At 47.4% G+C, this 18,954-nt stretch overlaps 1 protein-coding gene across 1 annotated transcript in view; it reads right to left on the bottom strand.

Annotated features, from left to right (window-relative positions):
* The window catches only part of VWA3B (von Willebrand factor A domain containing 3B), a 233,261-nt gene that overhangs the window by 138,252 nt on the left and 76,055 nt on the right, over positions 1-18,954 (bottom strand). Inside the window, exon 8 of the mRNA XM_008008091.3 lies at positions 11,763-11,888. Coding sequence (XP_008006282.3) covers positions 11,763-11,888 — 126 coding nt within the window. The remainder of the gene's footprint in view (positions 1-11,762; positions 11,889-18,954) is intronic.

Here is an 18,954-nt window from a genome sequence, read left to right as displayed (position 1 = left end):
TTAGATATCTAAAATTGCTTATTTAATATCTTTATCTGGTAAGGTCAATGTCTGGGCTTCCTCCTGGACACGGACAGTTTCCTCATGGACAGTTCCCATGGATTGCTGTTTTTCCTTTGTATGGTCCATACTTTGTTTCTTTGCATGCCTCGTTTTTGTTGTTGTTGTTGACAAATGGACATTTTAAATAATAAAATGCAGCAACTCTGGAAATCAGATTCTCCCACCTGCCCAGAGTTTGTTGTGATTCTGTTTGTTTATGACTCCTGAATTCTGTAAAATCTGCATTCTTTGTCATTTGTAGCCACTGGAGTCTCTGCTCAGTTAACTCAGTGGTCAGCTAATAATTGAACAGAGATTTCCTTACATCTTTTGGACTATTCCTTGCTGAGGAGCTGTGTGTGTATCAGGTCACACTTTCCACGCTGCAGCAGTGAACAACTCTCCCTCAGCCTTTACTTCCTGCTGGTGCACAACCTCAAGCTCAGCCCGAGATGAGAGCTGAGGGCCCTCCTGAGTCTTTTTTTGAACATACGCATAGCCTGGGCGTGCCCACAGCCCTGTGCATGTGCCTGCCTGGGCTATGCATGATAGATTCCCAGTAATACCCCAGAGCTTTGGAAAGACCAACGGACATCCCATTCCCCAGTTTTTCATCTTAAGTGTTTTGGTTTACCTCTTGTTCATCCTGACTGTTATCTACAACCTCAGTCAGCCACAAAGTTAATCAATCACTTCTCATTGTTTTTGACAACTGTCCCCAGAGGAGGCTTTTCCCATGGAGGAAGAACTGAGTGAAGTCAAATAAAGAAAGTTTTGTAAGTGGGGTCTTCCAGAGAGCCAGTGGACAGGTCAAATAATGAGAATTATTCTGGAAATGAAGCTTTGAAGGAACTCCAACCCCATCCTGCCCCCTCCAGTGGCAGTGAGCCTGTGGTTTCCACTGTGATCACAAACTGTTGGTTTTCAAGGTTAGTGAGAAGCTGGAGCTGGAGAATGTGAATAGGACTAGCTAAAAAGCCACCAACTCACTGTTCTTACTGAGATTCAATTAATTTCTTTGAAAAAACACTCCCCAGATTGCTGCACACCTTGGGTTAATTTCTAGAGTTATGAAAAAAGTTGATTCTGATAAGGTCCTTGTGCCTTCTATGAAGGAGAAGTTTTGAAGGTCCTTAACTCTGCCATTTTTTGGCCAGGTATTTTGTGTTTCCATAATTAGGGGTCCAAATACACTAAATATAATTACTCAATAGGTTTGTTATACTTTTCCACAGTCATTTTTTTTTTTTCTTTTGAGACTGAGTCTCGTTCTGTTGCCCAGGCTGGAGTGCAGTGGCACGATCTCAGCTCACTGCAAGCTCTGCCTCCTGGGTTCAAGCGATTCTCCTGCCTCAGCCTCTCAAGTAGCTGGGACTACAGGTGCACGCCACCATGCCCAGCTAATTTTTGTATTTTTAGTAGAGACGGGGTTTCACAATGTTGGCCAGAATGGTCTCGATCTCTTGACCTCGTGATCTGCCCACCTTGGCCTCCCAAAGTTCTGGGATTACAGGTGTAATCCACTGGCACCCAGTCCTCTACAGTCATTTTTTAACAACATGATTTTTAATGTTGACATTTCACCATACCTGTATCGCATTCCAATATTTTTCCCAAGTTAAATGCATAGCATCTACAAAATTCTAACCAACCAATTCTCCCAAATTTGAGGAGAAAATTTTGAGAAATTAATCTTGAATCATGGGAGAATTACATGGTATTTTTCTGCAAATATTTTGCCACATGTGCTTTTTGTCTGGAAAATACAAAGCTCAGTGCCCACTGGAAAATGTATTATTTGAGTAAACACAGTCTTGGTCCTTTCTAGCATTCTCACTTGTTGCTTATTAATCAACCTTGTCAAAGTTCACTTGACTATACGGAGAGCTTTACAGATATAAAGGCATTCTGAAGAAAATGTGAGTTCTAGGAAGAAATATTATTTTATCCTTTGCCTTGCCTGAAGTGTGAACACTTTGACAACTGTGCCATTTGCTTCTGGTTGCATAAGAAACCAGCTGCGCCCTGCTGATCTCTTCTGCAGCCTTCTTTGAGCAAAAAGGGAAGACACTCTTGAGAAGATAAACATGTACAAGTACTCTGTAAATTAGCTTGTTCTGCTCTCAAATTGCAAGTCATCCTGTTGGCAAAATAGTCTTCATCTAGTACACTTATTAAACATCTAGCATTGGTGCAGAACAGAAAACTCAGATGATATTTCACCTCTGTGGATATCAGAGTCCAAAGAACTTGGGGCCAAAGATTCAGAAACATGGGGTTCCTGCTTGATACGCCTTTATTTATCTTTATACCAAGAATGTTCACTTCACCCCAATAGTGTATCTGAATTCTCCACCTACATAGTCAATTGCCACTTCTGTTTCTCTACCAGGCTCTCAAGGATGCTTCAGTCTCAACAGGTTCAAACAAAATGTGTCATCCCCCACCCCCACCTGGTTCTCCTCCAGCATTCTCTCAGCATAGTGGACGACACCGTATCCATCTAGGAGCTTACTTTTGACACCTCCATCTCCCCCACCCCCAAGTCCTATTGATACAAAGTGCTGGGAAGGGAAGAGCTGGTCCCTTTAAACGATAATGTAAGTGGGGAAGGAAAGTGCTGGGTACAGGAAGGGTGTGGACCTGGCTAGGGCTCCACCCCCATGGACCTAGGTGAGGACATGTGTTTCTGTTTTCCTGCCCAAATGTTGCCTTTCCCAAGACCGCTCTGGCCTGTCATGCCCCCATTCTGTGCAGAGACAGAAGCAGCTGGACACTGAGAGGAGCACATCAGAGGAGGAACACACAGGCGGCTGGATGTCGGGAGGAATGCACTGGCAAGCCAGCAGGCCACTGACCAGCAGAATGACGCAGAGTTTGGCTGGGGCAGTCAGAGGAGAGCCCGGGCTGAAAGCAGCCTGACTCCAGGGGAAAACCATCACCTTTCTAGCTCCCCCATCTGCTGAGATGCTTCCACTCAATAAAACCACTCATTCTCAAGCCCACGTTTGATGCGACTCTGCCAGTACACCAAAGCAAGAATCCAGGATACCGAAAGCCTCTGTCCTTGCGACAAGGTAGAGGGTCAAATTGAGCTGGTTAACACAAGCAAGAGCACCCTGTAACACACGCCCATTGGGGCTGCTGGAGCAGTAAACGTTCACCCCCAGACACTGCTGTGGGGTTGGCACCCCACAGCCTGCCCGTCTGAATGCTCCCCTAGAGGTTTGAGCAGCGGGGCACTGAAGAAGCAAGCCACTCCCCCATCACACACCCTGCAAAGGGGACAAGGGAACTTTTCCTGTTTCACTGTCAGTTCAACAACCAAACTCTCCCTCATACCTGCCCATTTATCACCTTCACAGGCTCCTACTGCTCGTGTTCAGGATTGCCACCATCACTGTACTAACATCTTTATTCTCTTCCCTCATCCTGTTTGTCCCCTCGTCTCCAACTTGTTTCCCACCCAGTAGCCAAAGTGATTTTTTTTTTCTAAATGTAAATCTGATCTTAGCATGCTCCTGCTTACAATCCCCTAGCGGCTGGCCGTTGGTATGAAATTGAGGGTGAACCCCTGCACCGCGGCCTCCAGAGCCAGCACGATTGGGTCCCTGCCTCCCTCTCCAGACTCATCACTGGACACTGCACTCCAGCCACACTCCTCTTTCCAGTTCTTCTAAAGTGCTGTTCTCCTTTCTGCCTCGGGGCGTTTGCATATGCTGTTCTTCTTCCTGGCAAGTACTCCCCGCTCTCTCCCATCCTTTCACCTCATTCACTTACCTCTTCAACCCTCAGATATCAGCTCCAAAGTTATTTCCTCAGGAAACCTTTCCTTGACCCTGGGAATAGCTCAGAAGCTCCCACTTTTCCCCAATCGTAAATACTCCGTTTGTGTTCATCTGATTTTCTACCTTCACGGAGCAAGAGATGGTTCATGTAGGTCCTGCTTTATGAGGGCCCGTTCCATGTCTCTTATTTACCATTATGTAATCATCTACCACAGTGCTACGCAGAGAAAGCACTACATAAACGAAAGAATAGACAAGTGGATTAACCTTTGCTGAAGCCCTCATTACGTCCTACCTATGGTGCAGCACAGGTCTAGGTGTTTTACATGTGTTTTCTCATTTAACTTTCATAACAGTCCATGCAGTAGGTATTATCATTATCATCCACATTTTGCAAATAAGGAAACTGAGGCACAGATAATAAGTGTCTTGCCCAGCATCACACAGCAGGAGTGGACAGAGCCAGGTTTAATATCTTTCTGGGTGGGTGCAGTGGCTCACGCCTGTAATCTCAGCACTTTGGGAGGCCGAGGCGAGTGGATCACGAGGTCAAGAGATCGAGACCATCCTGGCCAACATGGTGAAACCCCGTCTCTACTGAAAATACAAAAATTAGCCGGGCATGGTGGCGGGTACCTGTAGTCCCAGCTACTCAGGAGGCTGAGGCAGGAGAATCACTTGTACCTGGGAGGCAGAGGTTGCAGTGAGCCGAGGTCACACCACTGCACTCCAGCCTGGTGACAGTGATATTCCGTCTCAAAAAAAAAAAATCTTCCTAACTCTGAGCCTGCGTACTTCATCACCACCCAGGACTACAAAGACATCCTGCTGATTATTTAATACAACTGCTAATGAAAATAAGCACCATCCCCCTCTCCATTTGTTCAAAATATATGTGCTCTAAACTCCTGTAGACCTACTGTAGGTTACAACGGCCTGCAGAGCCTGAATGAACCTTTAGCCATTTCCTTGTCTTTTGAAACTGAATTTGGTATTTTGAAACAAGCAGGTATTCGGAGTCCAATCTTGAGTCTCAGATGGTAATGTTTTGGACTGTCTCTGTTCATGACTGAAGCATGACTACACAATGTGATTAGACTAATGATCTCTACTGGGTCACAGAATGGCTGTGAAGGTTATTCCAAATGAGGAGTCCCTGAAATGCTTTGAGAGGCAGCATCATCAAAGAAGGGTCAAGCTTCTCAAACTTCGGACAAATTCTATTGATTGATTCATTGATTCATTCATTCATTTTGAGACACAGTCTCGCTCTGTGACCCAGGCTGGAATGCCGTGGTGTGATCACCACTCACTGCCACCTCGACTCCCCACTTCTCGACTCAAGCGATTCTCCTACCTCAGCCTCCTAGGTAGTTGGGACTACAGGTCTGGACTGAAGTGATCTGCCCACTTCAGCCTCCCAAAGTGCTGGGATTACAGGTGTGAGCCACCACGCTCAGCCTGGACAAATTCTTTAACATTTTGTGAGAAAAGCCATCTTCGTGTCTCAGGGTCATGCCTAGAACAGGCACACTGAGACACACACACACTTACACACAGACACACACAGAATGCCCAGGTGTGTCCCACCCACATGTCTGAACAGCTCAGTGCCAGAGGAGTGACTCTCCTTCTCTCTTTTTTCACTTTACCGAGAGTTGTATTGAGCTACAATTGACATATAATATCTCATATGCCTTCAAACTTACATTGGTAAGTTTCCACATACGTATGGTTAGATGTATGTTTATCACCTTGCTGTTTGTTTTCTATTAGCCCTATCTGTTCTTTGTTCTTTTTTTTCCCCCCACAGGATTTCATTTGTGTATTTTTAATTCCATTTTGTTTCCTTTGTCAGCTTGTCTTGTTATTTCAGTGGTTATCTTAGGTTTATAGCATATATCTTCAACTTCTCGTAGCCTAACTTCAAGTAATACGACATCGCTTCATGTATAATATGTGCCAATGATAAATTATTTCAGCTTGTGTATGTCTGAAAATGTCTTTATTTTGTCTTTGTTATTGAAAGATATTTTTCTTTGTATAGAATTCTAGGCTGAATATTTCCGGTACTGAAAGAAAAAATGCTGCCCCACTGTCTTTTCATTTGAGTAAGAAATCTGCTGTCATCCTTGTCTATGTGGCTTTGTGCATATCTTTTTTGTTGTTGTTCTGGCTGCTTTTAAGATTTCCTCTGTATTACTGATTTTAAGCAAACCAATTAAGATGTCTCTGGGTGTAGTTTTCCATATTTTCTTGTGTTTAGCATTCACCAAACTTCTTGGATCTCTGGGTTTGTAGTTTTCATCAAATTTGGAAACTTGTCAACACATTTCTTTAAATATTTTTCTGTTCCCTGCCCCTTCTACTTCCTCCCCTCAGGAATCCCATCTAATGTGTATTTGGCCACTTGAAATTGTCCCACAGTTCACAGATGCTCTTTTGGGTTTTTCAAAATTCTTTTTTTCCTATGTCTGTCTCATTTTGGATAGTTTCTATTGCTGTCTTCAAGTCCACTCATCTCTTTTCCTGCAATGTCTAATTTGCCATTGATTCCATTTAGTAAGCTTTTCATCTAACATATTTTTTTCTCTTAAGTTCTCATCTCTAAAAGTTCAGTATGTGTCTTTTTAAAATATTTTCCTTGTCTAGACTTAGCTTTTGAACATATGGAATACAGTTATAACTCTGAGTGATTCTTCTGCCAATTCTAATGTCTGTGTTAGTTCTCAGTCAGTTTTGATTGATTTTTCTACTTATTACGGGTCACATATTTCTGCTTCTTTTCACGCCTTGTAATCTTTGATTAGATGCCAGTCATTGTGAGTTTGACCTTGTTGGGTACCGGATGATTTTGTTCTTATACATTTTCCTGAGCTTTGTTCAGAGATGCAGCTATATTACCTAGAAATAGTTTGTGCTTTTCATGTCTTGCTTTAATGATTTCTTAGGAGGGCCCAGAGCAGTGCTTGATTTAAAGCTAATTATTCCCCATGACTGAGGCAAGACCTTTCCAAGTAGTCTCCCCAGGGACTCATGAATTCTAAAGCTTTCAGGCTGATGAGGACAGGCACTGTTCTTGGTCCTGTGTGAATTCCAAGCCCCGTTTCTTCTACTTCTTTCCAACGGCCCTTTCCCCAGACTCAGATACTCTTCTCACATGCATGAGCTGATCAGTATTCAAATGAATTCTTGAGGGGAACCCTTTGCCGATTTCTGGATTTTTCTCTCTGTGCATCTGTCTCCTCTCTGGTACTTTGTCCTGTGAATTGCAGCTGCCTTGGTCCCTCCAGACCCTCAGCTCTGTCTCCCAAACTCCGGATGTTTTCTGGGCTCCGCTTGGGTTTCCTCCTCTGTGCACCAGGGCCTGGAAACTCTCTCAAGCCAGGAAGCGAGGGAAACCTAGAGCTCACCTTTTTTTTTTTTTTTTGCCCTGTATGTCAGAAATCACTGGCCTTCATTATCAGTGTTCAGAGTCCTACAAACCATTGATTCATATATTTTTGTCAGGTTTTTTTTTCCAGGGAACTCTCATGTCCTGCTCTTGGTAATTAAAAGAGGTTTAAAAAAAAAAAAAAACTATCAGTGGCCTCACCTTCTTCTCACCTTCTTTTCATCCCAGGCATCAGACTCATGAGACATTTCTCCCAGAAACTGCCCTGCTGGTCCTGTGGACCTATATGTGCCAGGTGACCTAGAACCAGTGTGCAGAATGGCAGCTTGCTGGATCTCCTCCGATCCGTCCCTTCCCTCTCCCGCTGGCCACCTTCTTTCCTGGGGTCCGCAGTCCCTGAGCAGTCAGCTTAGGGGAGCAGCTGCTGCCTTCCTAGGAGGCCGTCCACGCCAGTCTTGCACTGAGCCAGCTTTGCCTCAGTAACTCTGGGCTGCGGTGGGAACGAGAGCAGGTCGGACATGTGGTATAGACTCTGGGGCCAGATTGAAGTTGCGAAAGCTGAGATGGCTAGCCAGTGATGAAAGGTCCTGGCCAAACTTTCCTTTTTAAATAGAGATGGTACATTCAAAGAATTCTTTGAAAATTTCTGCTTAGAGTTATTTTGAGTTTTAGTTTGTGTGTCTGTGTGTATTAGATTGAAACAAAGGGAACTCATACATCATTGTCCAATATCTGAGGCTTATAACTCATCTGTTTCCTTCAGGAATAACCTCCAAGACCTTCTGTGAACTCTTAAGACGAACTACACCAAACTTAAATACGCCTCGCATTAGCCAGCTTGGGCTGCCGCCACAAAACACCAGAGGCTGGGGGGCTTAAAGGCCAGACATTTATTTTCTCTCTGTTTGAGGGTGGAGGTCCAGGATGAAGGTGCCAGCAGCGCTGTTTCTGCTGAGGCTGTTCTTCCTGGCTAGGAGATGGCCACCTTCTCTGTGCTGCACACCTTTCCTCCGTGTGCCTGTGGGGAGAAGGCTCGCTGGAGTCTCTCCCTCTTCTTACAAAGACACCAGTCCTATCGGATTAGGGCCCTCCTTTTATGACCTCATTTAACCTTAATTACTGTTTTGTTGTTTGTTTGTTTGTTTTGAGACAGAGTCTCGCTCTGTTGTCCAGACTGGAGTGCAATGGGGCAATCTCTGCTCACTGCAGCCTCCACCTCCTGAGTTCCAATGATTCTTGTGCCTCAGCCTCCCGAGCGGCTGGATTAAAGGCCTGTGCCACCACACCTGGCTAATTTTTGTATTTTTGGTAGAGATGGGGTTTTGCCATGTTGACCAGGCTGGTCTTGAACTGCCGACCTCAGGTGATCCACCCTCCTTGGCCTCCCGAAGTGCTGGGATTATAGGTGTGAGCCACCATACCTGGTCCCTTAATTACCTTTCTAAAGACACTATCTCCAAATACAGTCACATGGTGGGGGCTTCACTGTATGAATTTGGTGGGGCACAACTCAGTCCACACACTCCCCCAAACAAATGCCTTAGCAGCAGGCTCCCCGTTCTCTTTGCCGGGCAGAGGTGCTGGGTTTGGCCTGGGTCCCCTGCTGGGTGTTCATGTTCTTCATCCGCAGGATGACAGGGGACTGTCTGGGTTTTCCAGTGGGTGTCACTACACGTGAGCAGCTCCTCCAGACAAGCCTATTAGGCCCCTCTCAGGAACCCCCAGGGAGCCACCCCTAGCAATGTAACCGCAGCAGCCAGTGCCCCAGGCCCAAGTCAGGACACCCAGTCACAGGAGAAGGCCACAGTCGCCAGGAATTTATCAAGTCACACAGAGCAGGCTTGCCCACGCCTCAACCTCTCTCTCGCTCTACACAAGTCCCTGTCCCCATTTCTCCTCTAACCGCATCCCTTTCCCGGCCAGCCTGACCTCCCTGCTCTCTGCCCCTGCACCTCTGTCCTTTCCCGGCCGGCCTGACCTCCCTGCTCTCTGCCACTGCACCTCTGTAGCCCAGGAGGCACTGCAGCCTGGCTGGTTCCAAAATTAGCTGCACACTAGGATCACCTGCGGAGCTTTCAAAAGTCCCAGTGTCATCCCATAGGGATTAAATCAGGATGATTTAATCAGACACCCTGATTACACGGCTGATGGGTGGGAGGCAGACATCAGTACTTTTACTGGTGGACCAGGTTTCGAATCTAGGCTTCATCACTCGTTAGCTGTGTAGCTTTGGGCAAGTTACTGAAGCCAAAATGGAGATGATAATAGCAGTAGCACCCGTCTCTTAAGATTGTGGCAAATATGAAATGAGTTAAAACACATAGGGAGCCTTAAACAGTGCCTGAGGTGTAAGGTATGTGCGTCTACCATCTACCAGGTGTGCCCCAAAGGAAACCAGCACGTTACAGAGGAAAGGCCAGGCAGGAGAATCTGTATACCAACTCCCCCAAGTGTGAAAGGGCAAAGAATGAGCTGACATCAAGCTCCTGCTTGGTGTGGAGCGTGAGTCGTTGCGTTTCATCTGCACAGGGGTTCCTCAGCATCAAGATTATGATAGCGGTTGTGTAGAAGAATATGGCTGAAAGAGACAAACTCAGGTGGGTCTAGTGATGGAGCTGGGATTTATAACCGGGTCTTTCTCACCCCTAAACTCATGCCCTTTGTTATGAAAAATGCTTTGCTTTATGAGAAAGAAAAGGGAGAAAATCCTTTGTGTAGTCTCAATGTCATTCACTAGTAAAAATGCAATGAGCTTGTTTGTATGGTGCAGTTGTGGGGCTGGAACACATTAAACACCAAGAAGAGTTTTCATTTACTCAGAATCGGGTAGGTGCTAATTAAATCATGGCAACTAACACTAAGTTGAATATAGCCCCACTGCTAGCATTGTTTGTAAAAGTTTAACTAGGCAGGAACGTTTCTGTTCTGCATTTTGGGTTTAAAATCAGACTATGTTTGCTGGCTATGTGACCATGGCCAACGACTTAGCCCCTCTGTGACTCAGTTTCCTCACCTGTCAATTGGAGAGAATAAGAAACTCCCCCATAGAGTTATGAGGCTTACATGAGCTAAATATAAGCCCACCCCTCAGGGCAGCAGCTGACACACAGTATGTGCCCACACAATGGTCGTATGTCTGTTACTACCGTTCAGGGAATGCAAATCAGTCTTCCAAACTCCAAAATTTCAAGTGGCTATTCCAGCTTAGATGAAAGAGTGCTAAGTGAATACCAGAAATGCAACTGGATTTTAATAATTTCTTTTTAATATTAATAACTCAAACCCCTATTCACACTACTCCTTCCAAGTAAACATTCCACACATTTTTCCCGGCCTGTGCCCCCTTCTGCTGTGAGGTCCTGGACCCTGCTCAAAGAAAACTGATTTAGGCCTTCCTGTAGGCATCTGAGAGCGAGTCAGATGGTTGCCTGCACAGACACAGACAGCTCGGACGGGATTTTGTCTGCATGTAAGGGTCAAGGTTAGCCGAGCCGATCACTGAGCTCTCCTCCTGCTCCTCCTCGCTGGAAGAGCGCAGGCAACTCGACAGTCGCCCCTGCCCAGCCTTCAGCCAGGCTCCTCTGAACGCTCTTCTCAGCGAGGCCTCAACCTTTGCACTTCTATGCTCATCTCTGCATCGCCCGATTTCAGCAAAAAGCCTCAGTCAGTGTAGCCAGAGTGCCCCACCCTCAGTATCTGATCGCTTGGCTATCCGATCAGCGTCTTCCTTCCCACCGCCCCCGGTGACATCTGATCACACCGGCTTCTCCCCTGCAGGAATCCTGTCAGGCTGTTTAACCAGAAGCCCCCATGCCCCTAACATCTCCTCTGAACGACTTTCCATCCACCGGCGTCCCCCGCTCCTTCGCTATGAATCCCCACCTGTCCCTGTTGTACTCAGAATTGAGCCCAGTTTTACACGGAGGTCTGGTTTCCCTCAGTATACAAGAGCTTGTCAAGAACCTGCTTTGTTGTTGTTGTTTTTGAGACAGAGTCTCCGTTGCCAGGCTGGAGTGCAGTGGCACGATCTCGGCTCACTGCGATCTCCGCCTCCCAGGTTCCCGCCATTCTCCTGCCTCAGCCTCCCGAGGAGCTGGGACTACAGGCGCCGCCACCTCGCCCGGCTAATTTTTTGTATTTTTAGTAGAGATGGGGTTTCACTGTGTTAGCCAGGATGGTCTCGATCTCCTGACCTCGTGATCTGCCCGCCTCGGCCTCCCAAAGGTCTGGAATTACAGGCTTGAGCCACCGCGCCCGGCCCAAGAATCTGTTTTTACCACTTTACCATCCAGCTCTGGGTCTTGACAATCTCCACATATGCACACATGTGGGCGCATGGGCACACACAAGCGGGCATGTCCATGCATGCGTACGGCCCTCTCCCCACCCCTCACCCCACACAGCTCTGGCTGCTCTCCTCAGCAGCTCCTCACAGCTGGGCTCTGGAGCTCCCCTGGTCAGGACCAGGAAGCAGCCCCTCCTCCCCAGCTGGTAACGTTTATGAATCTTTTACACCAGTGACCAGAAATAGCACCAACCGCAGTCCACAGCAGCCACGTCGGGCTTGGGAGGCTCGGCCACCAGCCTCTGGATCTGGGCCAGGGTGCTGCAGGCTTCCTCCATCTCTCGCCAAACAAGAAACACGTCCTCTCTGACGCCGGCTCCTGAAAGGGAAGACACAGCGTGAGCGGCCGGCTGAGACAGGCCCGGGGATGCGGCAGCCCGCCTAGCAGGCCTGACACATTGCAGCCAAGTTTCCGGAACATTTCTGAACATCAAATTCTGCTTCCCCCACTAATCTCTTTCTGAGAATCAGAACTGAAATCCCCAAGGAAGTGATATCATCTCAAGAAATCATAAATGCAGACTTTAGGATGCAATCAATCCTTCTAAAGTAAATGTTTGTAGCAGCCGGAATATTTAAAATGAATTATTGATAATACCCAAATAAGAGAGGAATAAAAACATTCCAAAGCACCTCATGCAAGCCAGGGTCACCGCTGCGAGGAAGGGAAATGCAATGGCATGTTGTGAAAGCAACAGCCCCCAATCCTTTCGCCATGTAGCCCAGGTGTCCTGCTTCTTTGGAACCACAAGTGTAATATTTCCCCTAATATGATAACGATGGCCCGGTCTCCTTTTCTGGGCCTCTGCTGTCTCAGTTAAGGGTTAGGTTTGACTGTATAACATTTTTTTTTTAATGAAGTGGCATCATTCATTTAGATATTTATGTCTTCCAATCAATCGAAGTCCATGCTGAGGAGAGTGGTTTAGGGCTGGGATGGAGGCTCTGCCCTCATCGAGATCCAGGCTCTAACAGATGAGTGGTTTCCAGAGGTGAGGGCAGGTGGGGCGGGGGAAAGGGATGTGCACTCTGGGGTACGCCGTGCAGAGGTGCACAATGAGGGGTCCTGTCCTGCTGCCTTAACTGTATCAAGGTCAAGGTCCCGGCTGTGCTGTGGCGCTATGTCACTAAGGGGGACAGCGAGTAAAGATCGATGGGCAGACCAGGCATGGTGGCTTATGCCTGTAATCCTGTAAAACTTTGGGAGGCCAAGGCAGGCAGATCACTGGAGGTTACGAGTTCGAGAGCAGGCTGGCCAACATGGTGAAACCCCGTCTCTACTAAAAACACAAAAATTAGCTGGGCGTGGTGGCCTGTGCCTGTAATCCCAGCTACTCAGGAGGCTGAGGCAGGAGAATCACTTGAACCTGGGAGGTGGAGGTTGCAGTGAGCCGAGATCGCACCACTGCACTTCAGCCTGGGTGACAGAGTGAGACTCCATCTCAAAAAAAAAAAGAATAGATGGGCATCTCCCTGTGTCACTTATTACCACTGCATGTGAATCTACAATTATCTCGAAATAAAAAGGTTAATTTTTAAAATCTTGAAAACAGATCCACACTCTTTCTATGTATGCTCCTCGGTCACTCAGCACATCCTTCTGTCTTCAGCCACCTTATAATTCAACACGGTGTCCTTAGTGCCAAGCAGCACGTCCTGAGCAGCAGGGCCGCTGGGAGGACAGACGCACACCCCCTGATGGAGTCAGTTCCTTCGAGACGCCCTGCCCAGAAGGCCCACCCCACAGTTTCATTACTTAGCCACTGCCAGAGTGGCATCATGTGGCCCCGTCTGGCAGCAAGAGAAACTGAGAAATGCTTTTAGGCGGGGTACACTGCAGCCCTAGGTAAAATCGGGGCTACAGCAAGGGAGTGTATCTGAGTGGCAACTTGGCTGAGACATGTTCTGCCGCCAAATGCACCCAGAAGCCCCTTCCTCCCACTTCCCAAGTCTGCATGATAATTCGCCGATGCCCAATATCCCACGACCACAGACGATGACAGACCACCCTCCACTGCACAGAGCACCCCGGGAGCCCAATATCCCACAATATCCCACAACCACGGACGATGATAGACCACCCTCCACTCCACAGAGCACCCCGGGAGATTCATCCACCCAGGGCCAAAGGACTGATCCTAAGCCATCAAGGCAGACTAGGGCAGACCAGCATTGATGTTTCCGAATTTTAAAATATAGTCAAGAAGGGTAGGGCAGAAAAAAGGGACATCAAAGTTCTAGCCTCTTGAAGTGGGCCAAATCAAGTGAGAGAGTATTAGTAGCTGTGTTCCTAAAGGGGCAAGTGACAAGCCCTGACAGAGACGGACGGCTACCACGGCTCTGCGGCCATCAATAGCCCAGGGAGTGAAATGCGACGTGTCCTGAGCTCCGTGTTGAAACTCCAGAAATAACACAGACTGCTGCCGAGTGCAAACCTTAAGCCCGCAGGCCTCTGATCACTGTAAAATCAAGACGGACTGCCAGCTGCTCGCTTCAGCCTGGAGGTGTTAAGTAGCAGGAGTCTCTTAAAAGTTTCAAATGAGTCAAGGCTTTCCTCTAGACTTGTCAATAATATCTTAAGAGGGAGTACACCACAGGGCAGTGTCAAAGGAGAAAGTTCCAAGGAAACCCAGTTGGCTCTTGGTCATCCAGGGACAGGGAAATGGATCTCCGGGACAGCAGTGACCCGGACGTGCTCCCTGTGCAGGCAGTATCTAGGATTATCACTACCCCAGTCTAGTGATCGCGAAGAAGCAGCTACAGACTGCTACATTGGTGATCAGAGAGCAACACAAATCCATCTGATTTGCTTCGCTTAAAAGAAAAAAAAAAACAAAAACAGTGAAAAAGAAAGCCACAGAGCAGTGAAAGCATCATGACAATGCACAGGTTTTATTTCAAGTTATTCCTCACGCACTGAGGAAGCACTGCCAGTTTTATCAAGGTCACTTTTAAGGACTTAGCTGGGATCTCAGATAGCCACAGCCAAAGGACTGAGCCCCACTGGAGATGGAAGACGATGGGGGCACAGGAACTCCCACTGTTCTGACCTCCGTGAATTAGAAATTCTCCAGGCTACACTGAGAGGAAACAACACAAAGTCGTATGTATATCTTTTTTTTTTTCTAACGATTCTTGCTCTGTTGCCCAGGCTGGAGTGCAGTAGCACGATCTAGGCTCACGGCAACCTCTGCCTCCCAGGTTAAAGCGATTCTCGTGCCTCAGCCTCCTGGGTAGCTGGGAACACCACCACACCTGGCTAATTTTTGTATTTTTTTTAGTAGAGATGGGATTTCACCATGTTGGACAGGCTGGTCTTGAACTCCTGACCTCAGGTGATCCACCCGCCTTGGCCTCCCAAAGTGCTGGGATAACAGGCATGAGCCACTGCGCCCAACCAAAGCTGTATGTATCTTCACTGTCAAGGTGGAAGCCAACTAAGGTCTGCTTGACAACAGAAGCTGGATACAGTTCCTCATGGAGACATTCAGGAGACCTAGTGGAATCTCCAACCAGAACGCCTGCCTGCCCAATCGCCCGCCTTGCGTGACCACTGCCCTCCCAGACACCTGTGACAATTTGAAGGCTGGGCACAATGGCTCACATCTGTAATCTCAGCACTTTGGGAGGCCGAGGCAGGAGGATCACCTGAGATCTGGTGTTCGAGACCAGCCTGGTTAACATGGTGAAACCCTGTTTCTACTAAAAATACAAAAATAAGCCGGGTGTGGTGACAGGTGCCTGTAATCCGAGCTACTCAGGAGGCTGAGACAGGAGAATCTCTTGAACCTGGGAGGCAGAGGTGGCAGTGAGCCAGGATTGCGCCACTGCACTCCAGCCTGGGCGACAGAGCAAGACTCCATCTCAAAATCAAACAAACAAAAAAAACAAAACAAAAAAACCAATTCGCAGGCTCATGTTAAAATGCTAACATACCTGGGAGCAATGTCACAGTCCGCTGCTGTTTTTCATTAGCACCTAGTACTGACTTCTCAGACTGGCTAGTTTGACAAATAAAATGAGACTCAGGACAGGAAGTTTTGATGTTAAGGAGAAAAGTCCACAGGGCACCTGCTGCCAAACGCCATTTCCCTGTCCCATCTTCCACATCTCACCTACAGGATAAAACCCGGTTGCCAGAGTCCAGTTCATTAATCCGGTCATTTGGCAAGTAAGTGTTGAGGTCCTTCTCTGCAGTGGGTGAGCCCTGCTGGTGCTGGGGATGCAGCAACCAGGGCCCAGCTCCCTGGGCTGGCATTGAGGTCAGGGTTCAAGGCTCCCATGACACTCCTCTAACACTCTGCACCATGAACCTGGTCAGAGCACTGTCCTCCCAGCCCTGGCCTCTGTATGAGAGGACTGCGCCCTCCGCTGCCCTCAGCCCATCCCACGCTTCACTGAAGACACAGTCTCGACTCTACCACCCCAGGAAGCGCTGAGCTGCCTCCTACTGCCCCTTCTCAGTCCCGTGGAATGAATCAGGGCACCACTGGACTCCATCCTCTTGCTGCCAGGACATGCTCAGGCCATACCATTAGTGAACCTGTCCATGCGTGCAGTTCAGTTCCTGGCTGCCTGTCACTCAGCCTCCAATTCCCGAGAACACAAAGAACCAGGAGCCAGTGATGGTGACATCATTCTGTGCATGACCTTGAGTCCGGTCTAATTTAAGTCAGCCTTCCATGAACACAATGCTTATTTTTAGTAGGCAGCTGCCTACAACACAGCTCGGCACTCGGCAACATGTCCCCGGCCTGCCAGCTGTCGTGGGCTGGGGTCTGCGGCTGTCCTGTGGTGCTCAGGCGCTTGCTGCGTGTGTGTACACAGGCTGACTTTGCCCACTGGATGGTAAACATCTTAAGCATAGGGACAGTGTCTTTTCTTTCTTCGTATCCGCCACAGCACTCAGCCCAGGTTCTAGTGTTTTCTGCAAGAATTTCTATCCTTCCTTTTTATTTTTCCTTATTACATAGAAACAGTTCTGGAGCACCCAATACATTGTTTCCTCATGATTACAAGCAACTCTTCAGAGGGGTATGCAACACACTCAGATCATCTGAGCACATGACTATGTCCGAGGTATTCCAGACACTGACAACAACATCCCTTAAGGCATGAAGTCATTTCCTTCTAGGTTCATGCCACAGTGAGCGAGACTCCCCCCAAGTGTCTGAAGTACTATCATTTCCAGGACAGGAGGAGAAAAGCAATTAGAAAGACAGGCAGGTGCGGTGCTGATCCAAGGCACAATTCAATGTTGCCTGGGGAGAGGGCAGCCCGGAAACAAGACCACCCTCGGGACCCTTGGGTCCCCGACCATCCCCTCAGTCCCTCTGTGGCTCATTGCTTCTGGCCCTGCCCAACCCCAGGACTCTCCGGTGAAGAACTGGTCCTGCCAGGCGTGGAGCCTGCGGTCTGCCCGACCCCCAAACTCCTATTCAGTCAGGCAGATTTGAAAGACCTGAATATAACTATAAAAAGGCAGTATTTTCAGGAAAAAGCAGCACATACTTCTATTTTCAGAAAGCGACATAACATTAAAAAAAATAATAATACACTGCGAGGTGCTAAACATTCCCAGAGACCTAAAATCGCCGTGAGATCTGGTAAAAGGGCCACATTGCATCTATAAAGGGAATGAAGGCAGTCAAATCAGTGGTTTTTGTTGTAATAAAAAAAAATTTCCAGTTATTTCTATTAAATTATATGTTAAGACGTTTTGTTGTTGAGAGGTAATTAAACACCTGCCGGCTTGATCCGGCCCCACTGCCCTAACCACAGAGGCACAGTGTGGGGCTGCTCTCAGTCCTACCCCATGGAAATTAACCATTCACTAATTTAGAGTGAATATAGAGTTATTTCACCATCTGGATAACCATCTAATGTTTTCTTGGGTCTATGAACAGATATGTTTCACAAGAGCCATTATGTTATCTTAGAAGCAATTTCAAATATGAAGAATGGGGAGCTTGAGCTATCATCTAATATGTGAATGTGGCACCATCCCCTGGGCCCTCTCTGCCTCTTCTAAATGGCACACTATAAAATGCAAATGTAATGTGGTCTAATTGTCCAAAATTCGTTTAGAAAAACCAAAAATAAACCATCACCATTCTCCTCATGGTAAAGAGCAGGTGCTCCCCCAAACTTGGTAAAGAAAAATGACCCCAGGCTCCAGGATGCTACTGGGCTAGTAGAACATAAAGACCCAGGCAAGGGGACAGAGCAACAATATCTAAGGAACAGATACAAAGATGTTCGTCGACAAAGTTTAGCGGACTAAATCTATTCTACTTAGGATAAGTGATACCATTTATAAGACATCAACTGAGGGGTAAATGTTCATTGACTTGTAAATTCAGAAGAACTTCATGAGTTTCCTTTAGAGCAAATTTACACTAAAAAAAAAAAATGAGTTTTTTTCAGCTTTTCCATCCAAGAAAAGGCCTGAACCTCTTTCTGTTCGAAGGGATCTACAGTGCACAAAAAGAACAAAGACGGTGGCAGGGCTGCTCCCTGATTTCCCATCAACCAACTGTGAACCACAAAGAACAGGGCTAGGACTATGATCACTGGGGAGCAACCCCACACTGGCATCTGCTCAGCCTCTGTCCTCAACAACGGCTCTATCTTTGTGAGGATGGTTGTGTGGATGGGCTACTGGGGGTTGGATATCACTCACATAGACGGTTCTGCTCCCAGCTCTGCCAGGTCATTCAGGAATGAGCAAGTTCTGGGAGGCTAATTATCTTCTTCAAACTCAGAAGACACGGACTTGGAAACTAGGAAGCCAATGCTTTAAAATATTCCCTTCTCAGTAGGACAATCTACTCGGAGAATCATCATCCACTCATTTATTCAACGACACCCCATCAATGCCAATTATATCCAGACACTGGAAATACAAAATGAACAGGAAACCGTCCCAGCTCCAAGGAGGCCTTCACTCCAGTGTGGTCTTCCCAGAGTGTGGTCCTCAGAACCTGTGGCAGATGCCTCTGAGATGCTTGTCAGTGCAGATTCCTAGGCCCCACCCCAGACTCATTCTGAGGGTGGAACCCCAGGGAGCTATATTCTTAAAGGGTCCCAGTAATTCTTTGCAACAAAAGTTCTCAAAGCTTTAGTCTAAGACGTGAGAGAGGCATGTAAATAAATTGTCACTCTCCAAAATATTCTTGGAGAAAAACAAAGTTGGGTGATTTCCAGGAGCAATATTCTCATGCCTGGATGTCCCTATTTCTGCCCTACAGAAATGCTCAGAAAAGAAGGCAGCACTCCCCTTCCCCTGCACAGTGCTGGGAACCCCCGACACCATCTTCTAATACCCATTCCAGGCCACCTCTCATTCCTATCTTCATAACATTCTACTCCTTCTAAGTGTCACT

Source organism: Chlorocebus sabaeus, chromosome 14, assembly GCF_047675955.1.
Source record: "Chlorocebus sabaeus isolate Y175 chromosome 14, mChlSab1.0.hap1, whole genome shotgun sequence".
NCBI lineage: Eukaryota > Metazoa > Chordata > Mammalia > Primates > Cercopithecidae > Chlorocebus > Chlorocebus sabaeus.
Note: the sequence above shows the minus strand (reverse complement) of the source record. Positions and strands in the feature narration are given on the sequence as shown.